We start from the raw sequence: 21,689 nt of genomic DNA on the forward strand, positions 1-21,689 counted from the left end.
GAAGTCCTATCCGCTCACGTAACTCGTCGATTCACTTTAGTCGTTCGTCGACGTCGATTAGGCTCATGGCGACGTTCATCGTCGCTCGTTAACACTGAATCGGTTGTGGAGAACTATAGGCAATTTTCGATGCCTACAGCGGTGTGTGCAAAAGACCAAGAGCCCGTTAAGGTTTCACCCCCACAAAGGAGTGATTCCAAACGTGCGACTCTTGCAAAGGCCAATAAGGCAGTGTTTACTCAGAAACAGCTGATAGGTTGCTCTGACCACAACGTCGATGAGTTGTACTATCGGGCTGGGGGTGCGAATGAATCTCGAAAGAGAAACACCCGGGAAACGGACTCTCACTGTCCGTGTACCAAACTTATCAGGGCAGTATTATCAGCCTGTAGCTGCCCCAAGACCGCTCCACAGAGGGTCCCGATATTCGAGAGAATCCCCCATGAAATGACGGAGCCCAAATCAAGGCATTCCCACCAAAGAGGATCGGCTGCTCAAGATGATGAACTCCTAGAAGTTACCATCAACATGGTCAACAAGGGAAAATCCCCAATCATTTCGAGTGCTCGAGATGATGAACCCCTAGAAGTTACCATCAACATGGTCAACAAGGGAAAGTCCCCAATCATTTCAGGTGGTCCCGACCCTAGTTTCTCTTTGGAAAGCAGGGTCAATTCGGGAATAGCTCAGCTTCAGCTAGAAGCCGTCGGAGATAACAACGACCGTGGGATCCATGAAGGAGTCCATTCCGATGATGAGTTCTCGGACTCTCATTCCGCGCTTGCCTCTGACGACACAACGTCTAGCATAGGGCAAGCTCGAGAGGTGTTCATGGCCAACGCCGAGCAGATAGCCAAAATCATTGAAAAGGCCCTGGCTAAGCAGAAGGAAATCTTCAAATTCGAAATGGAAATGGCTATGCAGGAGATGAGACAAATGCACGACCAACGAATCCGAGCTTTGTCAAATCAGCTAGTGGAATCCAGCCATCGCATCCAGAACGCCCCCACCAGTAACGACAACACTGGGGGTGGCCGTATGATTCCTCTCGAAACTTATCCAAAACAGGATATGGGTGAGGCCAAAAAGATAAAGGAGCTCGAAAGAAAAATCGACGCCCTGATGTCTGCTCGGGAGGTGAAGAGGACCGGCATTCCGTGTCCTTACCCGAAAGAGTGGGATTCGATCCCGTATCCGGCGAAGTTCAACCTGATCAACTTCACGCCGTTCAACGGAAAGGGCTCGCCCACTCAACATCTGATCTACTTCAAGTCTCACTTGGGAGTAATCTCGGGCAACGAGCCTTTGATGGTTCGGTCATTCGTTGGCACCCTTCGCGGGCCCGCCTTCGATTGGTACCGCCGTCTCAAACCCGGAAGCATCAACAGCTGGGAGGACCTGGAAAGCAAGTTCCTCGCCCAATTCTTTGATGATGACACCGAGGTGTCGATCAGGACACTCTTCGACGAGAAACAAAAAGGCGGAGAGTCGGTGGATACCTTCATCAAACGCTTCCGCAATCAGGCAATGAACTGCAGGGATCCCGTCACGGAGGAATTCCTCTTGCAGACTTGTCAGAACAACTTGTCCATTAACATCTTGGACGTGATGGGAATAGAGCCGCTCAATACCTGGAAAGAGTTGAAGGCTCGAGGAGAACAAGCTGAACGCTTCATCAGAAGGCGGAAGGTCGAAAGAAACCAACCAATGGTTGACCCTCTGGATTCGGATCTCGTACCTCATGATGAAGAGGACGTACCTGCAACGGTTATTGACGATGATCAAACGTCACAACAGCAGTCCTGGGAACAACAGGAGAATTCAGACGAGGAGCTCCAAAACGAGTACTCGTTCAAAGACGAAGACGTTCCAGCTATTTTCGAGACCCTTCTCGAAAACAACAAAATCAAACTCCCGCCCATCACGCATCAAGAGGAAGATGGCGATTCTGCGGATCCAACGTACTGCGAGTACCACAGAAGGATCCTCCACCCCACCAAGGAATGCTTTGCTCTCAAGAATAACATCCAGACCTTGGTTGAAGCCGGCGTTATAACGCTAGGGTAAGCCGATTGAAAACGGCAATACTCCAAAGAGTACAAGAGTATAAACTGTTCCTCAATACTCCAAAGAGTACAAGAGTATAAACTGTTCCTCAATACTCCAAAGAGTACAAGAGTATAAACTGTTCCTCAATACTCCAAAGAGTACAAGAGTATAAACTGTTCCTCAATACTCCAAAGAGTACAAGAGTATAAACTGTTCCTCAATACTCCAAAGAGTACAAGAGTATAAACTGTTCCTCAATACTCCAAAGAGTACAAGAGTATAAACTGTTCCTCAATACTCCAAAGAGTACAAGAGTATAAACTGTTCCTCAATACTCCAAAGAGTACAAGAGTATAAACTGTTCCTCAATACTCCAAAGAGTACAAGAGTATAAACTGTTCCTCAATACTCCAAAGAGTACAAGAGTATAAACTGTTCCTCAATACTCCAAAGAGTACAAGAGTATAAACTGTTCCTCAATACTCCAAAGAGTACAAGAGTATAAACTGTTCCTCAATACTCCAAAGAGTACAAGAGTATAAACTGTTCCTCAATACTCCAAAGAGTACAAGAGTATAAACTGTTCCTCAATACTCCAAAGAGTACAAGAGTATAAACTGTTCCTCAATACTCCAAAGAGTACAAGAGTATAAACTGTTCCTCAATACTCCAAAGAGTACAAGAGTATAAACTGTTCCTCAATACTCCAAAGAGTACAAGAGTATAAACTGTTCCTCAATACTCCAAAGAGTACAAGAGTATAAACTGTTCCTCAATACTCCAAAGAGTACAAGAGTATAAACTGTTCCTCAATACTCCAAAGAGTACAAGAGTATAAACTGTTCCTCAATACTCCAAAGAGTACAAGAGTATAAACTGTTCCTCAATACTCCAAAGAGTACAAGAGTATAAACTGTTCCTCAATACTCCAAAGAGTACAAGAGTATAAACTGTTCCTCAATACTCCAAAGAGTACAAGAGTATAAACTGTTCCTCAATACTCCAAAGAGTACAAGAGTATAAACTGTTCCTCAATACTCCAAAGAGTACAAGAGTATAAACTGTTCCTCAATACTCCAAAGAGTACAAGAGTATAAACTGTTCCTCAATACTCCAAAGAGTACAAGAGTATAAACTGTTCCTCAATACTCCAAAGAGTACAAGAGTATAAACTGTTCCTCAATACTCCAAAGAGTACAAGAGTATAAACTGTTCCTCAATACTCCAAAGAGTACAAGAGTATAAACTGTTCCTCAATACTCCAAAGAGTACAAGAGTATAAACTGTTCCTCAATACTCCAAAGAGTACAAGAGTATAAACTGTTCCTCAATACTCCAAAGAGTACAAGAGTATAAACTGTTCCTCAATACTCCAAAGAGTACAAGAGTATAAACTGTTCCTCAATACTCCAAAGAGTACAAGAGTATAAACTGTTCCTCAATACTCCAAAGAGTACAAGAGTATAAACTGTTCCTCAATACTCCAAAGAGTACAAGAGTATAAACTGTTCCTCAATACTCCAAAGAGTACAAGAGTATAAACTGTTCCTCAATACTCCAAAGAGTACAAGAGTATAAACTGTTCCTCAATACTCCAAAGAGTACAAGAGTATAAACTGTTCCTCAATACTCCAAAGAGTACAAGAGTATAAACTGTTCCTCAATACTCCAAAGAGTACAAGAGTATAAACTGTTCCTCAATACTCCAAAGAGTACAAGAGTATAAACTGTTCCTCAATACTCCAAAGAGTACAAGAGTATAAACTGTTCCTCAATACTCCAAAGAGTACAAGAGTATAAACTGTTCCTCAATACTCCAAAGAGTACAAGAGTATAAACTGTTCCTCAATACTCCAAAGAGTACAAGAGTATAAACTGTTCCTCAATACTCCAAAGAGTACAAGAGTATAAACTGTTCCTCAATACTCCAAAGAGTACAAGAGTATAAACTGTTCCTCAATACTCCAAAGAGTACAAGAGTATAAACTGTTCCTCAATACTCCAAAGAGTACAAGAGTATAAACTGTTCCTCAATACTCCAAAGAGTACAAGAGTATAAACTGTTCCTCAATACTCCAAAGAGTACAAGAGTATAAACTGTTCCTCAATACTCCAAAGAGTACAAGAGTATAAACTGTTCCTCAATACTCCAAAGAGTACAAGAGTATAAACTGTTCCTCAATACTCCAAAGAGTACAAGAGTATAAACTGTTCCTCAATACTCCAAAGAGTACAAGAGTATAAACTGTTCCTCAATACTCCAAAGAGTACAAGAGTATAAACTGTTCCTCAATACTCCAAAGAGTACAAGAGTATAAACTGTTCCTCAATACTCCAAAGAGTACAAGAGTATAAACTGTTCCTCAATACTCCAAAGAGTACAAGAGTATAAACTGTTCCTCAATACTCCAAAGAGTACAAGAGTATAAACTGTTCCTCAATACTCCAAAGAGTACAAGAGTATAAACTGTTCCTCAATACTCCAAAGAGTACAAGAGTATAAACTGTTCCTCAATACTCCAAAGAGTACAAGAGTATAAACTGTTCCTCAATACTCCAAAGAGTACAAGAGTATAAACTGTTCCTCAATACTCCAAAGAGTACAAGAGTATAAACTGTTCCTCAATACTCCAAAGAGTACAAGAGTATAAACTGTTCCTCAATACTCCAAAGAGTACAAGAGTATAAACTGTTCCTCAATACTCCAAAGAGTACAAGAGTATAAACTGTTCCTCAATACTCCAAAGAGTACAAGAGTATAAACTGTTCCTCAATACTCCAAAGAGTACAAGAGTATAAACTGTTCCTCAATACTCCAAAGAGTACAAGAGTATAAACTGTTCCTCAATACTCCAAAGAGTACAAGAGTATAAACTGTTCCTCAATACTCCAAAGAGTACAAGAGTATAAACTGTTCCTCAATACTCCAAAGAGTACAAGAGTATAAACTGTTCCTCAATACTCCAAAGAGTACAAGAGTATAAACTGTTCCTCAATACTCCAAAGAGTACAAGAGTATAAACTGTTCCTCAATACTCCAAAGAGTACAAGAGTATAAACTGTTCCTCAATACTCCAAAGAGTACAAGAGTATAAACTGTTCCTCAATACTCCAAAGAGTACAAGAGTATAAACTGTTCCTCAATACTCCAAAGAGTACAAGAGTATAAACTGTTCCTCAATACTCCAAAGAGTACAAGAGTATAAACTGTTCCTCAATACTCCAAAGAGTACAAGAGTATAAACTGTTCCTCAATACTCCAAAGAGTACAAGAGTATAAACTGTTCCTCAATACTCCAAAGAGTACAAGAGTATAAACTGTTCCTCAATACTCCAAAGAGTACAAGAGTATAAACTGTTCCTCAATACTCCAAAGAGTACAAGAGTATAAACTGTTCCTCAATACTCCAAAGAGTACAAGAGTATAAACTGTTCCTCAATACTCCAAAGAGTACAAGAGTATAAACTGTTCCTCAATACTCCAAAGAGTACAAGAGTATAAACTGTTCCTCAATACTCCAAAGAGTACAAGAGTATAAACTGTTCCTCAATACTCCAAAGAGTACAAGAGTATAAACTGTTCCTCAATACTCCAAAGAGTACAAGAGTATAAACTGTTCCTCAATACTCCAAAGAGTACAAGAGTATAAACTGTTCCTCAATACTCCAAAGAGTACAAGAGTATAAACTGTTCCTCAATACTCCAAAGAGTACAAGAGTATAAACTGTTCCTCAATACTCCAAAGAGTACAAGAGTATAAACTGTTCCTCAATACTCCAAAGAGTACAAGAGTATAAACTGTTCCTCAATACTCCAAAGAGTACAAGAGTATAAACTGTTCCTCAATACTCCAAAGAGTACAAGAGTATAAACTGTTCCTCAATACTCCAAAGAGTACAAGAGTATAAACTGTTCCTCAATACTCCAAAGAGTACAAGAGTATAAACTGTTCCTCAATACTCCAAAGAGTACAAGAGTATAAACTGTTCCTCAATACTCCAAAGAGTACAAGAGTATAAACTGTTCCTCAATACTCCAAAGAGTACAAGAGTATAAACTGTTCCTCAATACTCCAAAGAGTACAAGAGTATAAACTGTTCCTCAATACTCCAAAGAGTACAAGAGTATAAACTGTTCCTCAATACTCCAAAGAGTACAAGAGTATAAACTGTTCCTCAATACTCCAAAGAGTACAAGAGTATAAACTGTTCCTCAATACTCCAAAGAGTACAAGAGTATAAACTGTTCCTCAATACTCCAAAGAGTACAAGAGTATAAACTGTTCCTCAATACTCCAAAGAGTACAAGAGTATAAACTGTTCCTCAATACTCCAAAGAGTACAAGAGTATAAACTGTTCCTCAATACTCCAAAGAGTACAAGAGTATAAACTGTTCCTCAATACTCCAAAGAGTACAAGAGTATAAACTGTTCCTCAATACTCCAAAGAGTACAAGAGTATAAACTGTTCCTCAATACTCCAAAGAGTACAAGAGTATAAACTGTTCCTCAATACTCCAAAGAGTACAAGAGTATAAACTGTTCCTCAATACTCCAAAGAGTACAAGAGTATAAACTGTTCCTCAATACTCCAAAGAGTACAAGAGTATAAACTGTTCCTCAATACTCCAAAGAGTACAAGAGTATAAACTGTTCCTCAATACTCCAAAGAGTACAAGAGTATAAACTGTTCCTCAATACTCCAAAGAGTACAAGAGTATAAACTGTTCCTCAATACTCCAAAGAGTACAAGAGTATAAACTGTTCCTCAATACTCCAAAGAGTACAAGAGTATAAACTGTTCCTCAATACTCCAAAGAGTACAAGAGTATAAACTGTTCCTCAATACTCCAAAGAGTACAAGAGTATAAACTGTTCCTCAATACTCCAAAGAGTACAAGAGTATAAACTGTTCCTCAATACTCCAAAGAGTACAAGAGTATAAACTGTTCCTCAATACTCCAAAGAGTACAAGAGTATAAACTGTTCCTCAATACTCCAAAGAGTACAAGAGTATAAACTGTTCCTCAATACTCCAAAGAGTACAAGAGTATAAACTGTTCCTCAATACTCCAAAGAGTACAAGAGTATAAACTGTTCCTCAATACTCCAAAGAGTACAAGAGTATAAACTGTTCCTCAATACTCCAAAGAGTACAAGAGTATAAACTGTTCCTCAATACTCCAAAGAGTACAAGAGTATAAACTGTTCCTCAATACTCCAAAGAGTACAAGAGTATAAACTGTTCCTCAATACTCCAAAGAGTACAAGAGTATAAACTGTTCCTCAATACTCCAAAGAGTACAAGAGTATAAACTGTTCCTCAATACTCCAAAGAGTACAAGAGTATAAACTGTTCCTCAATACTCCAAAGAGTACAAGAGTATAAACTGTTCCTCAATACTCCAAAGAGTACAAGAGTATAAACTGTTCCTCAATACTCCAAAGAGTACAAGAGTATAAACTGTTCCTCAATACTCCAAAGAGTACAAGAGTATAAACTGTTCCTCAATACTCCAAAGAGTACAAGAGTATAAACTGTTCCTCAATACTCCAAAGAGTACAAGAGTATAAACTGTTCCTCAATACTCCAAAGAGTACAAGAGTATAAACTGTTCCTCAATACTCCAAAGAGTACAAGAGTATAAACTGTTCCTCAATACTCCAAAGAGTACAAGAGTATAAACTGTTCCTCAATACTCCAAAGAGTACAAGAGTATAAACTGTTCCTCAATACTCCAAAGAGTACAAGAGTATAAACTGTTCCTCAATACTCCAAAGAGTACAAGAGTATAAACTGTTCCTCAATACTCCAAAGAGTACAAGAGTATAAACTGTTCCTCAATACTCCAAAGAGTACAAGAGTATAAACTGTTCCTCAATACTCCAAAGAGTACAAGAGTATAAACTGTTCCTCAATACTCCAAAGAGTACAAGAGTATAAACTGTTCCTCAATACTCCAAAGAGTACAAGAGTATAAACTGTTCCTCAATACTCCAAAGAGTACAAGAGTATAAACTGTTCCTCAATACTCCAAAGAGTACAAGAGTATAAACTGTTCCTCAATACTCCAAAGAGTACAAGAGTATAAACTGTTCCTCAATACTCCAAAGAGTACAAGAGTATAAACTGTTCCTCAATACTCCAAAGAGTACAAGAGTATAAACTGTTCCTCAATACTCCAAAGAGTACAAGAGTATAAACTGTTCCTCAATACTCCAAAGAGTACAAGAGTATAAACTGTTCCTCAATACTCCAAAGAGTACAAGAGTATAAACTGTTCCTCAATACTCCAAAGAGTACAAGAGTATAAACTGTTCCTCAATACTCCAAAGAGTACAAGAGTATAAACTGTTCCTCAATACTCCAAAGAGTACAAGAGTATAAACTGTTCCTCAATACTCCAAAGAGTACAAGAGTATAAACTGTTCCTCAATACTCCAAAGAGTACAAGAGTATAAACTGTTCCTCAATACTCCAAAGAGTACAAGAGTATAAACTGTTCCTCAATACTCCAAAGAGTACAAGAGTATAAACTGTTCCTCAATACTCCAAAGAGTACAAGAGTATAAACTGTTCCTCAATACTCCAAAGAGTACAAGAGTATAAACTGTTCCTCAATACTCCAAAGAGTACAAGAGTATAAACTGTTCCTCAATACTCCAAAGAGTACAAGAGTATAAACTGTTCCTCAATACTCCAAAGAGTACAAGAGTATAAACTGTTCCTCAATACTCCAAAGAGTACAAGAGTATAAACTGTTCCTCAATACTCCAAAGAGTACAAGAGTATAAACTGTTCCTCAATACTCCAAAGAGTACAAGAGTATAAACTGTTCCTCAATACTCCAAAGAGTACAAGAGTATAAACTGTTCCTCAATACTCCAAAGAGTACAAGAGTATAAACTGTTCCTCAATACTCCAAAGAGTACAAGAGTATAAACTGTTCCTCAATACTCCAAAGAGTACAAGAGTATAAACTGTTCCTCAATACTCCAAAGAGTACAAGAGTATAAACTGTTCCTCAATACTCCAAAGAGTACAAGAGTATAAACTGTTCCTCAATACTCCAAAGAGTACAAGAGTATAAACTGTTCCTCAATACTCCAAAGAGTACAAGAGTATAAACTGTTCCTCAATACTCCAAAGAGTACAAGAGTATAAACTGTTCCTCAATACTCCAAAGAGTACAAGAGTATAAACTGTTCCTCAATACTCCAAAGAGTACAAGAGTATAAACTGTTCCTCAATACTCCAAAGAGTACAAGAGTATAAACTGTTCCTCAATACTCCAAAGAGTACAAGAGTATAAACTGTTCCTCAATACTCCAAAGAGTACAAGAGTATAAACTGTTCCTCAATACTCCAAAGAGTACAAGAGTATAAACTGTTCCTCAATACTCCAAAGAGTACAAGAGTATAAACTGTTCCTCAATACTCCAAAGAGTACAAGAGTATAAACTGTTCCTCAATACTCCAAAGAGTACAAGAGTATAAACTGTTCCTCAATACTCCAAAGAGTACAAGAGTATAAACTGTTCCTCAATACTCCAAAGAGTACAAGAGTATAAACTGTTCCTCAATACTCCAAAGAGTACAAGAGTATAAACTGTTCCTCAATACTCCAAAGAGTACAAGAGTATAAACTGTTCCTCAATACTCCAAAGAGTACAAGAGTATAAACTGTTCCTCAATACTCCAAAGAGTACAAGAGTATAAACTGTTCCTCAATACTCCAAAGAGTACAAGAGTATAAACTGTTCCTCAATACTCCAAAGAGTACAAGAGTATAAACTGTTCCTCAATACTCCAAAGAGTACAAGAGTATAAACTGTTCCTCAATACTCCAAAGAGTACAAGAGTATAAACTGTTCCTCAATACTCCAAAGAGTACAAGAGTATAAACTGTTCCTCAATACTCCAAAGAGTACAAGAGTATAAACTGTTCCTCAATACTCCAAAGAGTACAAGAGTATAAACTGTTCCTCAATACTCCAAAGAGTACAAGAGTATAAACTGTTCCTCAATACTCCAAAGAGTACAAGAGTATAAACTGTTCCTCAATACTCCAAAGAGTACAAGAGTATAAACTGTTCCTCAATACTCCAAAGAGTACAAGAGTATAAACTGTTCCTCAATACTCCAAAGAGTACAAGAGTATAAACTGTTCCTCAATACTCCAAAGAGTACAAGAGTATAAACTGTTCCTCAATACTCCAAAGAGTACAAGAGTATAAACTGTTCCTCAATACTCCAAAGAGTACAAGAGTATAAACTGTTCCTCAATACTCCAAAGAGTACAAGAGTATAAACTGTTCCTCAATACTCCAAAGAGTACAAGAGTATAAACTGTTCCTCAATACTCCAAAGAGTACAAGAGTATAAACTGTTCCTCAATACTCCAAAGAGTACAAGAGTATAAACTGTTCCTCAATACTCCAAAGAGTACAAGAGTATAAACTGTTCCTCAATACTCCAAAGAGTACAAGAGTATAAACTGTTCCTCAATACTCCAAAGAGTACAAGAGTATAAACTGTTCCTCAATACTCCAAAGAGTACAAGAGTATAAACTGTTCCTCAATACTCCAAAGAGTACAAGAGTATAAACTGTTCCTCAATACTCCAAAGAGTACAAGAGTATAAACTGTTCCTCAATACTCCAAAGAGTACAAGAGTATAAACTGTTCCTCAATACTCCAAAGAGTACAAGAGTATAAACTGTTCCTCAATACTCCAAAGAGTACAAGAGTATAAACTGTTCCTCAATACTCCAAAGAGTACAAGAGTATAAACTGTTCCTCAATACTCCAAAGAGTACAAGAGTATAAACTGTTCCTCAATACTCCAAAGAGTACAAGAGTATAAACTGTTCCTCAATACTCCAAAGAGTACAAGAGTATAAACTGTTCCTCAATACTCCAAAGAGTACAAGAGTATAAACTGTTCCTCAATACTCCAAAGAGTACAAGAGTATAAACTGTTCCTCAATACTCCAAAGAGTACAAGAGTATAAACTGTTCCTCAATACTCCAAAGAGTACAAGAGTATAAACTGTTCCTCAATACTCCAAAGAGTACAAGAGTATAAACTGTTCCTCAATACTCCAAAGAGTACAAGAGTATAAACTGTTCCTCAATACTCCAAAGAGTACAAGAGTATAAACTGTTCCTCAATACTCCAAAGAGTACAAGAGTATAAACTGTTCCTCAATACTCCAAAGAGTACAAGAGTATAAACTGTTCCTCAATACTCCAAAGAGTACAAGAGTATAAACTGTTCCTCAATACTCCAAAGAGTACAAGAGTATAAACTGTTCCTCAATACTCCAAAGAGTACAAGAGTATAAACTGTTCCTCAATACTCCAAAGAGTACAAGAGTATAAACTGTTCCTCAATACTCCAAAGAGTACAAGAGTATAAACTGTTCCTCAATACTCCAAAGAGTACAAGAGTATAAACTGTTCCTCAATACTCCAAAGAGTACAAGAGTATAAACTGTTCCTCAATACTCCAAAGAGTACAAGAGTATAAACTGTTCCTCAATACTCCAAAGAGTACAAGAGTATAAACTGTTCCTCAATACTCCAAAGAGTACAAGAGTATAAACTGTTCCTCAATACTCCAAAGAGTACAAGAGTATAAACTGTTCCTCAATACTCCAAAGAGTACAAGAGTATAAACTGTTCCTCAATACTCCAAAGAGTACAAGAGTATAAACTGTTCCTCAATACTCCAAAGAGTACAAGAGTATAAACTGTTCCTCAATACTCCAAAGAGTACAAGAGTATAAACTGTTCCTCAATACTCCAAAGAGTACAAGAGTATAAACTGTTCCTCAATACTCCAAAGAGTACAAGAGTATAAACTGTTCCTCAATACTCCAAAGAGTACAAGAGTATAAACTGTTCCTCAATACTCCAAAGAGTACAAGAGTATAAACTGTTCCTCAATACTCCAAAGAGTACAAGAGTATAAACTGTTCCTCAATACTCCAAAGAGTACAAGAGTATAAACTGTTCCTCAATACTCCAAAGAGTACAAGAGTATAAACTGTTCCTCAATACTCCAAAGAGTACAAGAGTATAAACTGTTCCTCAATACTCCAAAGAGTACAAGAGTATAAACTGTTCCTCAATACTCCAAAGAGTACAAGAGTATAAACTGTTCCTCAATACTCCAAAGAGTACAAGAGTATAAACTGTTCCTCAATACTCCAAAGAGTACAAGAGTATAAACTGTTCCTCAATACTCCAAAGAGTACAAGAGTATAAACTGTTCCTCAATACTCCAAAGAGTACAAGAGTATAAACTGTTCCTCAATACTCCAAAGAGTACAAGAGTATAAACTGTTCCTCAATACTCCAAAGAGTACAAGAGTATAAACTGTTCCTCAATACTCCAAAGAGTACAAGAGTATAAACTGTTCCTCAATACTCCAAAGAGTACAAGAGTATAAACTGTTCCTCAATACTCCAAAGAGTACAAGAGTATAAACTGTTCCTCAATACTCCAAAGAGTACAAGAGTATAAACTGTTCCTCAATACTCCAAAGAGTACAAGAGTATAAACTGTTCCTCAATACTCCAAAGAGTACAAGAGTATAAACTGTTCCTCAATACTCCAAAGAGTACAAGAGTATAAACTGTTCCTCAATACTCCAAAGAGTACAAGAGTATAAACTGTTCCTCAATACTCCAAAGAGTACAAGAGTATAAACTGTTCCTCAATACTCCAAAGAGTACAAGAGTATAAACTGTTCCTCAATACTCCAAAGAGTACAAGAGTATAAACTGTTCCTCAATACTCCAAAGAGTACAAGAGTATAAACTGTTCCTCAATACTCCAAAGAGTACAAGAGTATAAACTGTTCCTCAATACTCCAAAGAGTACAAGAGTATAAACTGTTCCTCAATACTCCAAAGAGTACAAGAGTATAAACTGTTCCTCAATACTCCAAAGAGTACAAGAGTATAAACTGTTCCTCAATACTCCAAAGAGTACAAGAGTATAAACTGTTCCTCAATACTCCAAAGAGTACAAGAGTATAAACTGTTCCTCAATACTCCAAAGAGTACAAGAGTATAAACTGTTCCTCAATACTCCAAAGAGTACAAGAGTATAAACTGTTCCTCAATACTCCAAAGAGTACAAGAGTATAAACTGTTCCTCAATACTCCAAAGAGTACAAGAGTATAAACTGTTCCTCAATACTCCAAAGAGTACAAGAGTATAAACTGTTCCTCAATACTCCAAAGAGTACAAGAGTATAAACTGTTCCTCAATACTCCAAAGAGTACAAGAGTATAAACTGTTCCTCAATACTCCAAAGAGTACAAGAGTATAAACTGTTCCTCAATACTCCAAAGAGTACAAGAGTATAAACTGTTCCTCAATACTCCAAAGAGTACAAGAGTATAAACTGTTCCTCAATACTCCAAAGAGTACAAGAGTATAAACTGTTCCTCAATACTCCAAAGAGTACAAGAGTATAAACTGTTCCTCAATACTCCAAAGAGTACAAGAGTATAAACTGTTCCTCAATACTCCAAAGAGTACAAGAGTATAAACTGTTCCTCAATACTCCAAAGAGTACAAGAGTATAAACTGTTCCTCAATACTCCAAAGAGTACAAGAGTATAAACTGTTCCTCAATACTCCAAAGAGTACAAGAGTATAAACTGTTCCTCAATACTCCAAAGAGTACAAGAGTATAAACTGTTCCTCAATACTCCAAAGAGTACAAGAGTATAAACTGTTCCTCAATACTCCAAAGAGTACAAGAGTATAAACTGTTCCTCAATACTCCAAAGAGTACAAGAGTATAAACTGTTCCTCAATACTCCAAAGAGTACAAGAGTATAAACTGTTCCTCAATACTCCAAAGAGTACAAGAGTATAAACTGTTCCTCAATACTCCAAAGAGTACAAGAGTATAAACTGTTCCTCAATACTCCAAAGAGTACAAGAGTATAAACTGTTCCTCAATACTCCAAAGAGTACAAGAGTATAAACTGTTCCTCAATACTCCAAAGAGTACAAGAGTATAAACTGTTCCTCAATACTCCAAAGAGTACAAGAGTATAAACTGTTCCTCAATACTCCAAAGAGTACAAGAGTATAAACTGTTCCTCAATACTCCAAAGAGTACAAGAGTATAAACTGTTCCTCAATACTCCAAAGAGTACAAGAGTATAAACTGTTCCTCAATACTCCAAAGAGTACAAGAGTATAAACTGTTCCTCAATACTCCAAAGAGTACAAGAGTATAAACTGTTCCTCAATACTCCAAAGAGTACAAGAGTATAAACTGTTCCTCAATACTCCAAAGAGTACAAGAGTATAAACTGTTCCTCAATACTCCAAAGAGTACAAGAGTATAAACTGTTCCTCAATACTCCAAAGAGTACAAGAGTATAAACTGTTCCTCAATACTCCAAAGAGTACAAGAGTATAAACTGTTCCTCAATACTCCAAAGAGTACAAGAGTATAAACTGTTCCTCAATACTCCAAAGAGTACAAGAGTATAAACTGTTCCTCAATACTCCAAAGAGTACAAGAGTATAAACTGTTCCTCAATACTCCAAAGAGTACAAGAGTATAAACTGTTCCTCAATACTCCAAAGAGTACAAGAGTATAAACTGTTCCTCAATACTCCAAAGAGTACAAGAGTATAAACTGTTCCTCAATACTCCAAAGAGTACAAGAGTATAAACTGTTCCTCAATACTCCAAAGAGTACAAGAGTATAAACTGTTCCTCAATACTCCAAAGAGTACAAGAGTATAAACTGTTCCTCAATACTCCAAAGAGTACAAGAGTATAAACTGTTCCTCAATACTCCAAAGAGTACAAGAGTATAAACTGTTCCTCAATACTCCAAAGAGTACAAGAGTATAAACTGTTCCTCAATACTCCAAAGAGTACAAGAGTATAAACTGTTCCTCAATACTCCAAAGAGTACAAGAGTATAAACTGTTCCTCAATACTCCAAAGAGTACAAGAGTATAAACTGTTCCTCAATACTCCAAAGAGTACAAGAGTATAAACTGTTCCTCAATACTCCAAAGAGTACAAGAGTATAAACTGTTCCTCAATACTCCAAAGAGTACAAGAGTATAAACTGTTCCTCAATACTCCAAAGAGTACAAGAGTATAAACTGTTCCTCAATACTCCAAAGAGTACAAGAGTATAAACTGTTCCTCAATACTCCAAAGAGTACAAGAGTATAAACTGTTCCTCAATACTCCAAAGAGTACAAGAGTATAAACTGTTCCTCAATACTCCAAAGAGTACAAGAGTATAAACTGTTCCTCAATACTCCAAAGAGTACAAGAGTATAAACTGTTCCTCAATACTCCAAAGAGTACAAGAGTATAAACTGTTCCTCAATACTCCAAAGAGTACAAGAGTATAAACTGTTCCTCAATACTCCAAAGAGTACAAGAGTATAAACTGTTCCTCAATACTCCAAAGAGTACAAGAGTATAAACTGTTCCTCAATACTCCAAAGAGTACAAGAGTATAAACTGTTCCTCAATACTCCAAAGAGTACAAGAGTATAAACTGTTCCTCAATACTCCAAAGAGTACAAGAGTATAAACTGTTCCTCAATACTCCAAAGAGTACAAGAGTATAAACTGTTCCTCAATACAGGCTCAATACAAAGTGTTTGTTCTCTACAATGGATGAGAACGAATTGTAAGCTCACTCTCTAAGATACACAATCTCACAACCCAATTATACTATGAATGTAAATACAATAAGCTCAATAGGTTGTGTGTGAACAAAGAGATATAAATCAAAATCAAACTAAACTCAAATATAAAATCTAGCTTAAGAACAATGATAATCAAACAAGTATATAAATGTAAAGCTAGAGTTTGAGTTTAGAAAACTTCTCAATTTGATAACAAGAGATGGAGGGATGATAGTTGGAAGCTCAAACTTCAATAGATAATCTCCTCAAGCTCTTGTGGAATTTGATTCACAAAATCGAAACACTCAAATGCTTAAAAGCTTATAAACACACTTTAAACAAACTTAAACCCTTGATTAAAACTTTCTTAAACTTGTTTTAAAACTCTCTTGGTTAGGTGGAGAGCTGAAGGCAATGGGGTATTTATACCCTCTCAAAACTTCAGCAAAACCCCAGCCAAAAAGACAAAAACAGCCCCAATAAACAGCTCAGGAAATAGCCGTTAGAAGTCCAACGGATCTATTGTCGGTCGACCGAAAATTCCGTCGGTCGACCGATGGAAAAATTCGGTCGACCGGCAGAGAGCAAAAGCACGAAGAAGAGTTCTGGACCTTCGTCGGTCGACCGGTGCGGTCGACCGATGGAGTTTTTCGGTCGACCGGACCGGTCGACCGACAGACTCTCTGTCGCCCAGTGAGAATATGAACTCATGTTCGGTCGACCGAAATCTGACATATTCAAAAACTGTTTTGCTGATTTTAAAACCCTGTTTAAAAATATCAAATAAATTCAGAAAAATGTAAAACTTTGGGGAATGATTGTAGACATGATAATACACATGCTACAAAAACTGGTTTTCTAAAAAGACTTCCCAAATGAGAAATACCATCATTTTACAAAATAGTCCAAAACATGAAAATGTAAACATATGAATCTTGACATTTTAGCTTAACCATGTTTTGAAACATTACAAAATGATTTTGTAGACTTAATAAAAGATGTATATGATTATTGTTAAGTCTATAAACCAAGAAAACAATATTTTCACAAATACAATAGAAAGTAAAACGTATGAGTATGTATATGAAAATATATTTGTTTCATATCTATGAAATTAAACCAAAACAACTTATCCACATAGAAAACAAGCATGTATACACATTTTTTGGAATTTATTTGTAAAAACTTTGTTTGTGGATAAAACTAAAAACCAAGATGTATATGTATATAACTATATATATATATATACTAAGAAACTAATAAATATGTGTGTGAATATAATATTGAGCTTAGAGTATATAACACACATAATATAAACCTATACTAAATATACCCAAGCTTGATCTTGATCTTCATTGAAGCTCAACTTGGTACACATGCGGATGAAGCTTGAACTTGATCTTTAACTTTGAATTTGCAAGGCTTCACCGACATTCCGCCAACCTCCTTTGGATATGATCGTTGAAGCGCAATTCCATCCATCCTCCAACTACGTTGTTTGTCTATAAAACATAGGAATGCACAAACACTAGACAAACAACATTAGTAATAAATTGTTTGTTAAACATCATCAAAACAAGAAGGCCAACAACTGTGTGTAAGAAGAAGACAGGTTGAAGCAAGATAAGATAGAAAGTGCTCATTTGGCATATGCTTCTAAGGATAAGGGTAAGAAAAGGAAGAATGATAATGAAGTTGCTAAGGGTCCAGTTCAGAAGAAACAACATAAGGATAATCAGGATTGTTTCTTCTGTAACAAGCCTGGACACGTAAAGAAGGATTATATAAAATATCACGCCTGGCGTGCTAATAAGGGGTTTCCTGAGCTACCGAAAGCCAAGTGATGTTGAAAGACACATCTTTGTGGGCGACGGACAATCAGTAGATGTGAAAGCAATTGGGCACTTTAGGTTGTTGTTAGGAACATGTTCTTATTTGGATTTGAAAGATATTTTTGTTGTACCGTCTTTTAGACGGAATTTAATTTTTGTTTCTGTATTGGACAAATCAGGTTATTCTTATTTATTTGGAAACAGTCAATTCAGTTTATCTTTTAATTCAAATGTTATGGGAACCGGTTACTTGAGTAATTATGACAACCTATATTTGCTTGATACAATTGCTTCTTATAATGAATCCTTGCATGTGGAATCACGTGGTACTAAGCGTAAATTAAATAAGGAAAATTCGGCGACATTATGGCATAAGCGCTTGGGTCATATCTCAAAAGGTAGAGTTGAGCATCTTGTGTCTGATGGCATTTTGGATTCCCTTGATTTTTTGGACTTTGACGTATGTGTTGAATGTATCAAGGGAAAACAGACCAAAGTTAAGAAATTAGGTGCTAACAGATCTTCGGATGTCTTAGAATTGATACATACGAATATTTGTGGGCCATTCCCTACGGAATCCTGGAATGGTCAATAATATTTTATATCATTCATAGACGATTACTCACGTTATAAGTACCTATATCTTATTCATGAAAAATCTGAGTCTCTGGACATGTTCAAAGCCTATAAAGTTAAAGCTGAGAATCAACCCAACAGAAGAATTAAAACCGTTAGATCTGATCATGGTGGTGAGTACTACGGTAGATATGATGGTTCAGTTGAACAACGTCCAGGACCATTTGCTAGATACCTAGAGGAATACGGTATCGTCCTACAGTACACCATGCCGGGTTCACCTAGCATGAATGGTGTAGCTGAAAGACGAAATAGGACTCTTAAGGATATGGTAAGAAGTATGATTGCTCATTCTTCTTTACCAGAGTCTCTCTGGGGAGAAGCACTTAAGACAGCAGCTTACATTCTGAATAGAGTACCAAGTAAAGCAGTTGCTAAAACACCTTATGAGCTTTGGACTGGTCGAAAGCCCAGTTTAAAGCATTTACATATTTGGGGATGTCCAGCTGAGGCAAGGCCTTATAGGCCAAATGAAAAGAAATTGGACTCCAAAACAGTTAGCAGCTACTTTATTGGATACTCTGAACGCTCTAGGGGCTATAAGTTTTATGATCCCACTATAAGGAATATTTTTGAGACGGGAACAGCAACATTCTTTGAGGATGTGAGTTTGGGGGGGAGAAATAAGGTTAGAGACATTAGTTTTGAGGAGGAATTGGTTTCAGATCCAATCCATACAGTTACTTTTGATAATATTCAGGTTCCTATACCTGTTGTTGCTCAAGAAGTAAATCCAGAACCTCAAGATGATAATGTTGAACAACTCCCTGTTCCAGAAGAACAAACTCAATAGCGTTAAGAACCAGTGCCATTAAGGAGATCCACGAGAGAAAGGAGAAATGCTATTTCGGATGATTATATTATATATTAAGGAGATCCACGAGAGAAAGGAGAAATGCTATTTCGGATGATTATATTATATTTCTTCAAGAACATGAGGAAAGTAGTGGAATGTTGGAAGATGATCCAATCAACTTCTCTCAGGCCATAAAAAGTTCTAACTCTCAACAGTGGATTGATGCCATGAATGAAGAGTACAAGTCTATGCGAGACAATAAGGTTTGGAAACTTATCCCATTGCCAGAAGGTACAAAACTAATTGGTTGTAAATGGATTTTTAAAACCAAGCGGGATGCAAATGGTAATGTGGAGAGGTATAAGGCACGTCTTGTGGCTAAAGGCTATACTCAAAAGGAAGGCATTGATTATACAGAGACTTTCTCTCCGGTTTCATCGAAAGACTCTTTCAGAACAATCATAGCACTTGTTGCTCATTATGATCTTGAGTTACATCAGATAGATGTTAAGACTGTATTTCTCAATGGAGACATTGATGAGATGATTTATATGGTGTAACCAGAAAAGTTTGTGTCAGGAGACCCAAAGAATATGGTCTGCAAATTAAGGAAATCCATCTATGGACTCAAGCAAGCTCCTCGTCAATGGTATCATAAGTTTCAACAAACAATTATCTCGTTCGGTTTTGAGATGAAAATTATTGATGACTGTGTATATCACAAGTTCAATGGTAGTAAGTATATCTTTCTGGTTCTGTATGTCGATTACATATTGCTTGCCACAAATGATATAGGCATGCTGCATGAAACCAAGAGATTTCTATCAAAGAATTTTGAGATGAAAGATCTTGGGGACGCCTCTTTTATATTAGGAATCCAGATACATCGAGATCGCTCTTGGGGTATTCTTGGATTATCACAAAAGAGCTATATCGATAATGTACTTAAAAGGTTTGGCATGCAAGACTACCGATCAGGAGACACCCCTGTGGCTAAAGGAGACAAATTTAGTCTCAATCAGTGCCCTAAAGGTAACCTTGAAATTCAGGAAATACAAAAGATTCCTTATGCTTCGGCTGTAGGAAGTCTAATGTATGCTCATGTATGTACGCGTTCGGATATTGCGTACATTGTTGGGATGTCAGGTAGATACTTAAGCAACCCTGGTATGGATCATTGGATAGCAGTCAAAAGGGTTATGAGGTATCTTCAGAAAACAAAAGATTATATGCTCACATACAGAAAATCAGAACAGTTGGAGGTCATTGGGTACTCTGATTCTGATTTTGCTGGATGCCAAGATAGCAGAAAGTCTACATCAGGCTACATTTATATGTTAGCAGGAGGAGCTATATCATGGAAAAGTGTCAAACAAACACTTGTAGCTTTCTCCACTATGACAACAGAATTTGTAGCTTGCTATGAGGCATCCAATCAGAGAATATGGCTGCGAAACTTTGTCACGGGACTGCGCATTTTGGAAAATATGGAAAGACCACTAAGGTTATATTGTGACAATAAATCTGCAGTAATGTATTCCAATAACAACAGGAGCTCAACTAAGTCAAAACATATTGATATTAAGTTCCTAGTTGTGAAAGAAAAGGTACAGAGTGGACAGATATCCATAGAGCACATTGGGACAAACTCCATGATAGCTGATCCTCTTACTAAGGGACTGCCACCTAAGGTCTTTCATGAGCATACTGCTCATATGGGTGTGGTATTATTTGAGGATATTATGTTTTAGTGGGAGTTTGTATTTGTGGTGCTTTATGTTTGGTTGTATTGTCTGATCAGAATAAAGTATTCAGTTAAGACACTCTGTTACATTATGTTTGGTTTTGACCTCACTAAGGAGGACCAGTTGAAAATAGACATGTACTGATCACATTGCATGTAATTTTCATGCTGCACATCCATGATTGATCTATGTCGTTTGATTGTATTGGTATATGTGACCATTGATGGGTCGAGTCACGATAAATGTGACGAAGGCCGCTTTGATCCTATATTGATATAGTCAATGGACGAGATTGTTCGGAAATACCTTTCAGTGATAGCAATTTTGAGCTCATAAGGTTATACATAATTTAAGGAATCATATGGTGCCCAAGTGGGAGATTGTTGGATTTAAATCTAATTAAATCTATTTGTGGGCACATATGATTAATCTGTGTGTATTGTTATCCTTCAGGATAACCCACTAAAGTGATCAATCAATTTGGGTTAATGGGTATTTTAAATATAATCATGGGGTTATATGTGCAGATACCAGATTGTAATTGTGATTTGATGAGGGGCCAAATTGTAAATGTATAACATCTATAAATAAGAAGTTATGATCCCTAATCTAGGGTTACATTCTCTAATTCTCTTCACCCCCATCTAGAGAAAAATTTGGCTAGAGAAACCCTAAGGTTAGAAGATCCAGAACCCATCTCAAGTTTAACCTATGGATTCAGGTATAAGCTTCCGCTCTTTTCTTTTGATTCTTGTAAATCTCTTTGAATTAATCATGACTTTATGGTATAGATCTCAAGTTTTTATAAGATATAACAGTAACTTTGTGTGATTTGTTGGATTCATTGCATGAAACTTTTGGCATATTTGTTAGCTCTCGCATGATCTCCAAATTATTGAACACGTGAGTACACTCCTAAACTATAGGCGGG

General features: G+C 36.9%; 1 protein-coding gene across 1 annotated transcript in view; it reads right to left on the bottom strand.

Annotated features, from left to right (window-relative positions):
• Positions 1-21,689, bottom strand: part of LOC109824793 — a 94,915-nt gene that overhangs the window by 27,621 nt on the left and 45,605 nt on the right. The window contains exon 2 of the mRNA XM_020391439.1: positions 20,879-20,898. Within this exon, the coding sequence (XP_020247028.1) occupies positions 20,879-20,898 (20 nt within the window). The remainder of the gene's footprint in view (positions 1-20,878; positions 20,899-21,689) is intronic.

The sequence above is a fragment of the Asparagus officinalis genome, chromosome 9 (assembly GCF_001876935.1).
Source record: "Asparagus officinalis chromosome 9, Aspof.V1, whole genome shotgun sequence".
NCBI lineage: Eukaryota > Viridiplantae > Streptophyta > Magnoliopsida > Asparagales > Asparagaceae > Asparagus > Asparagus officinalis.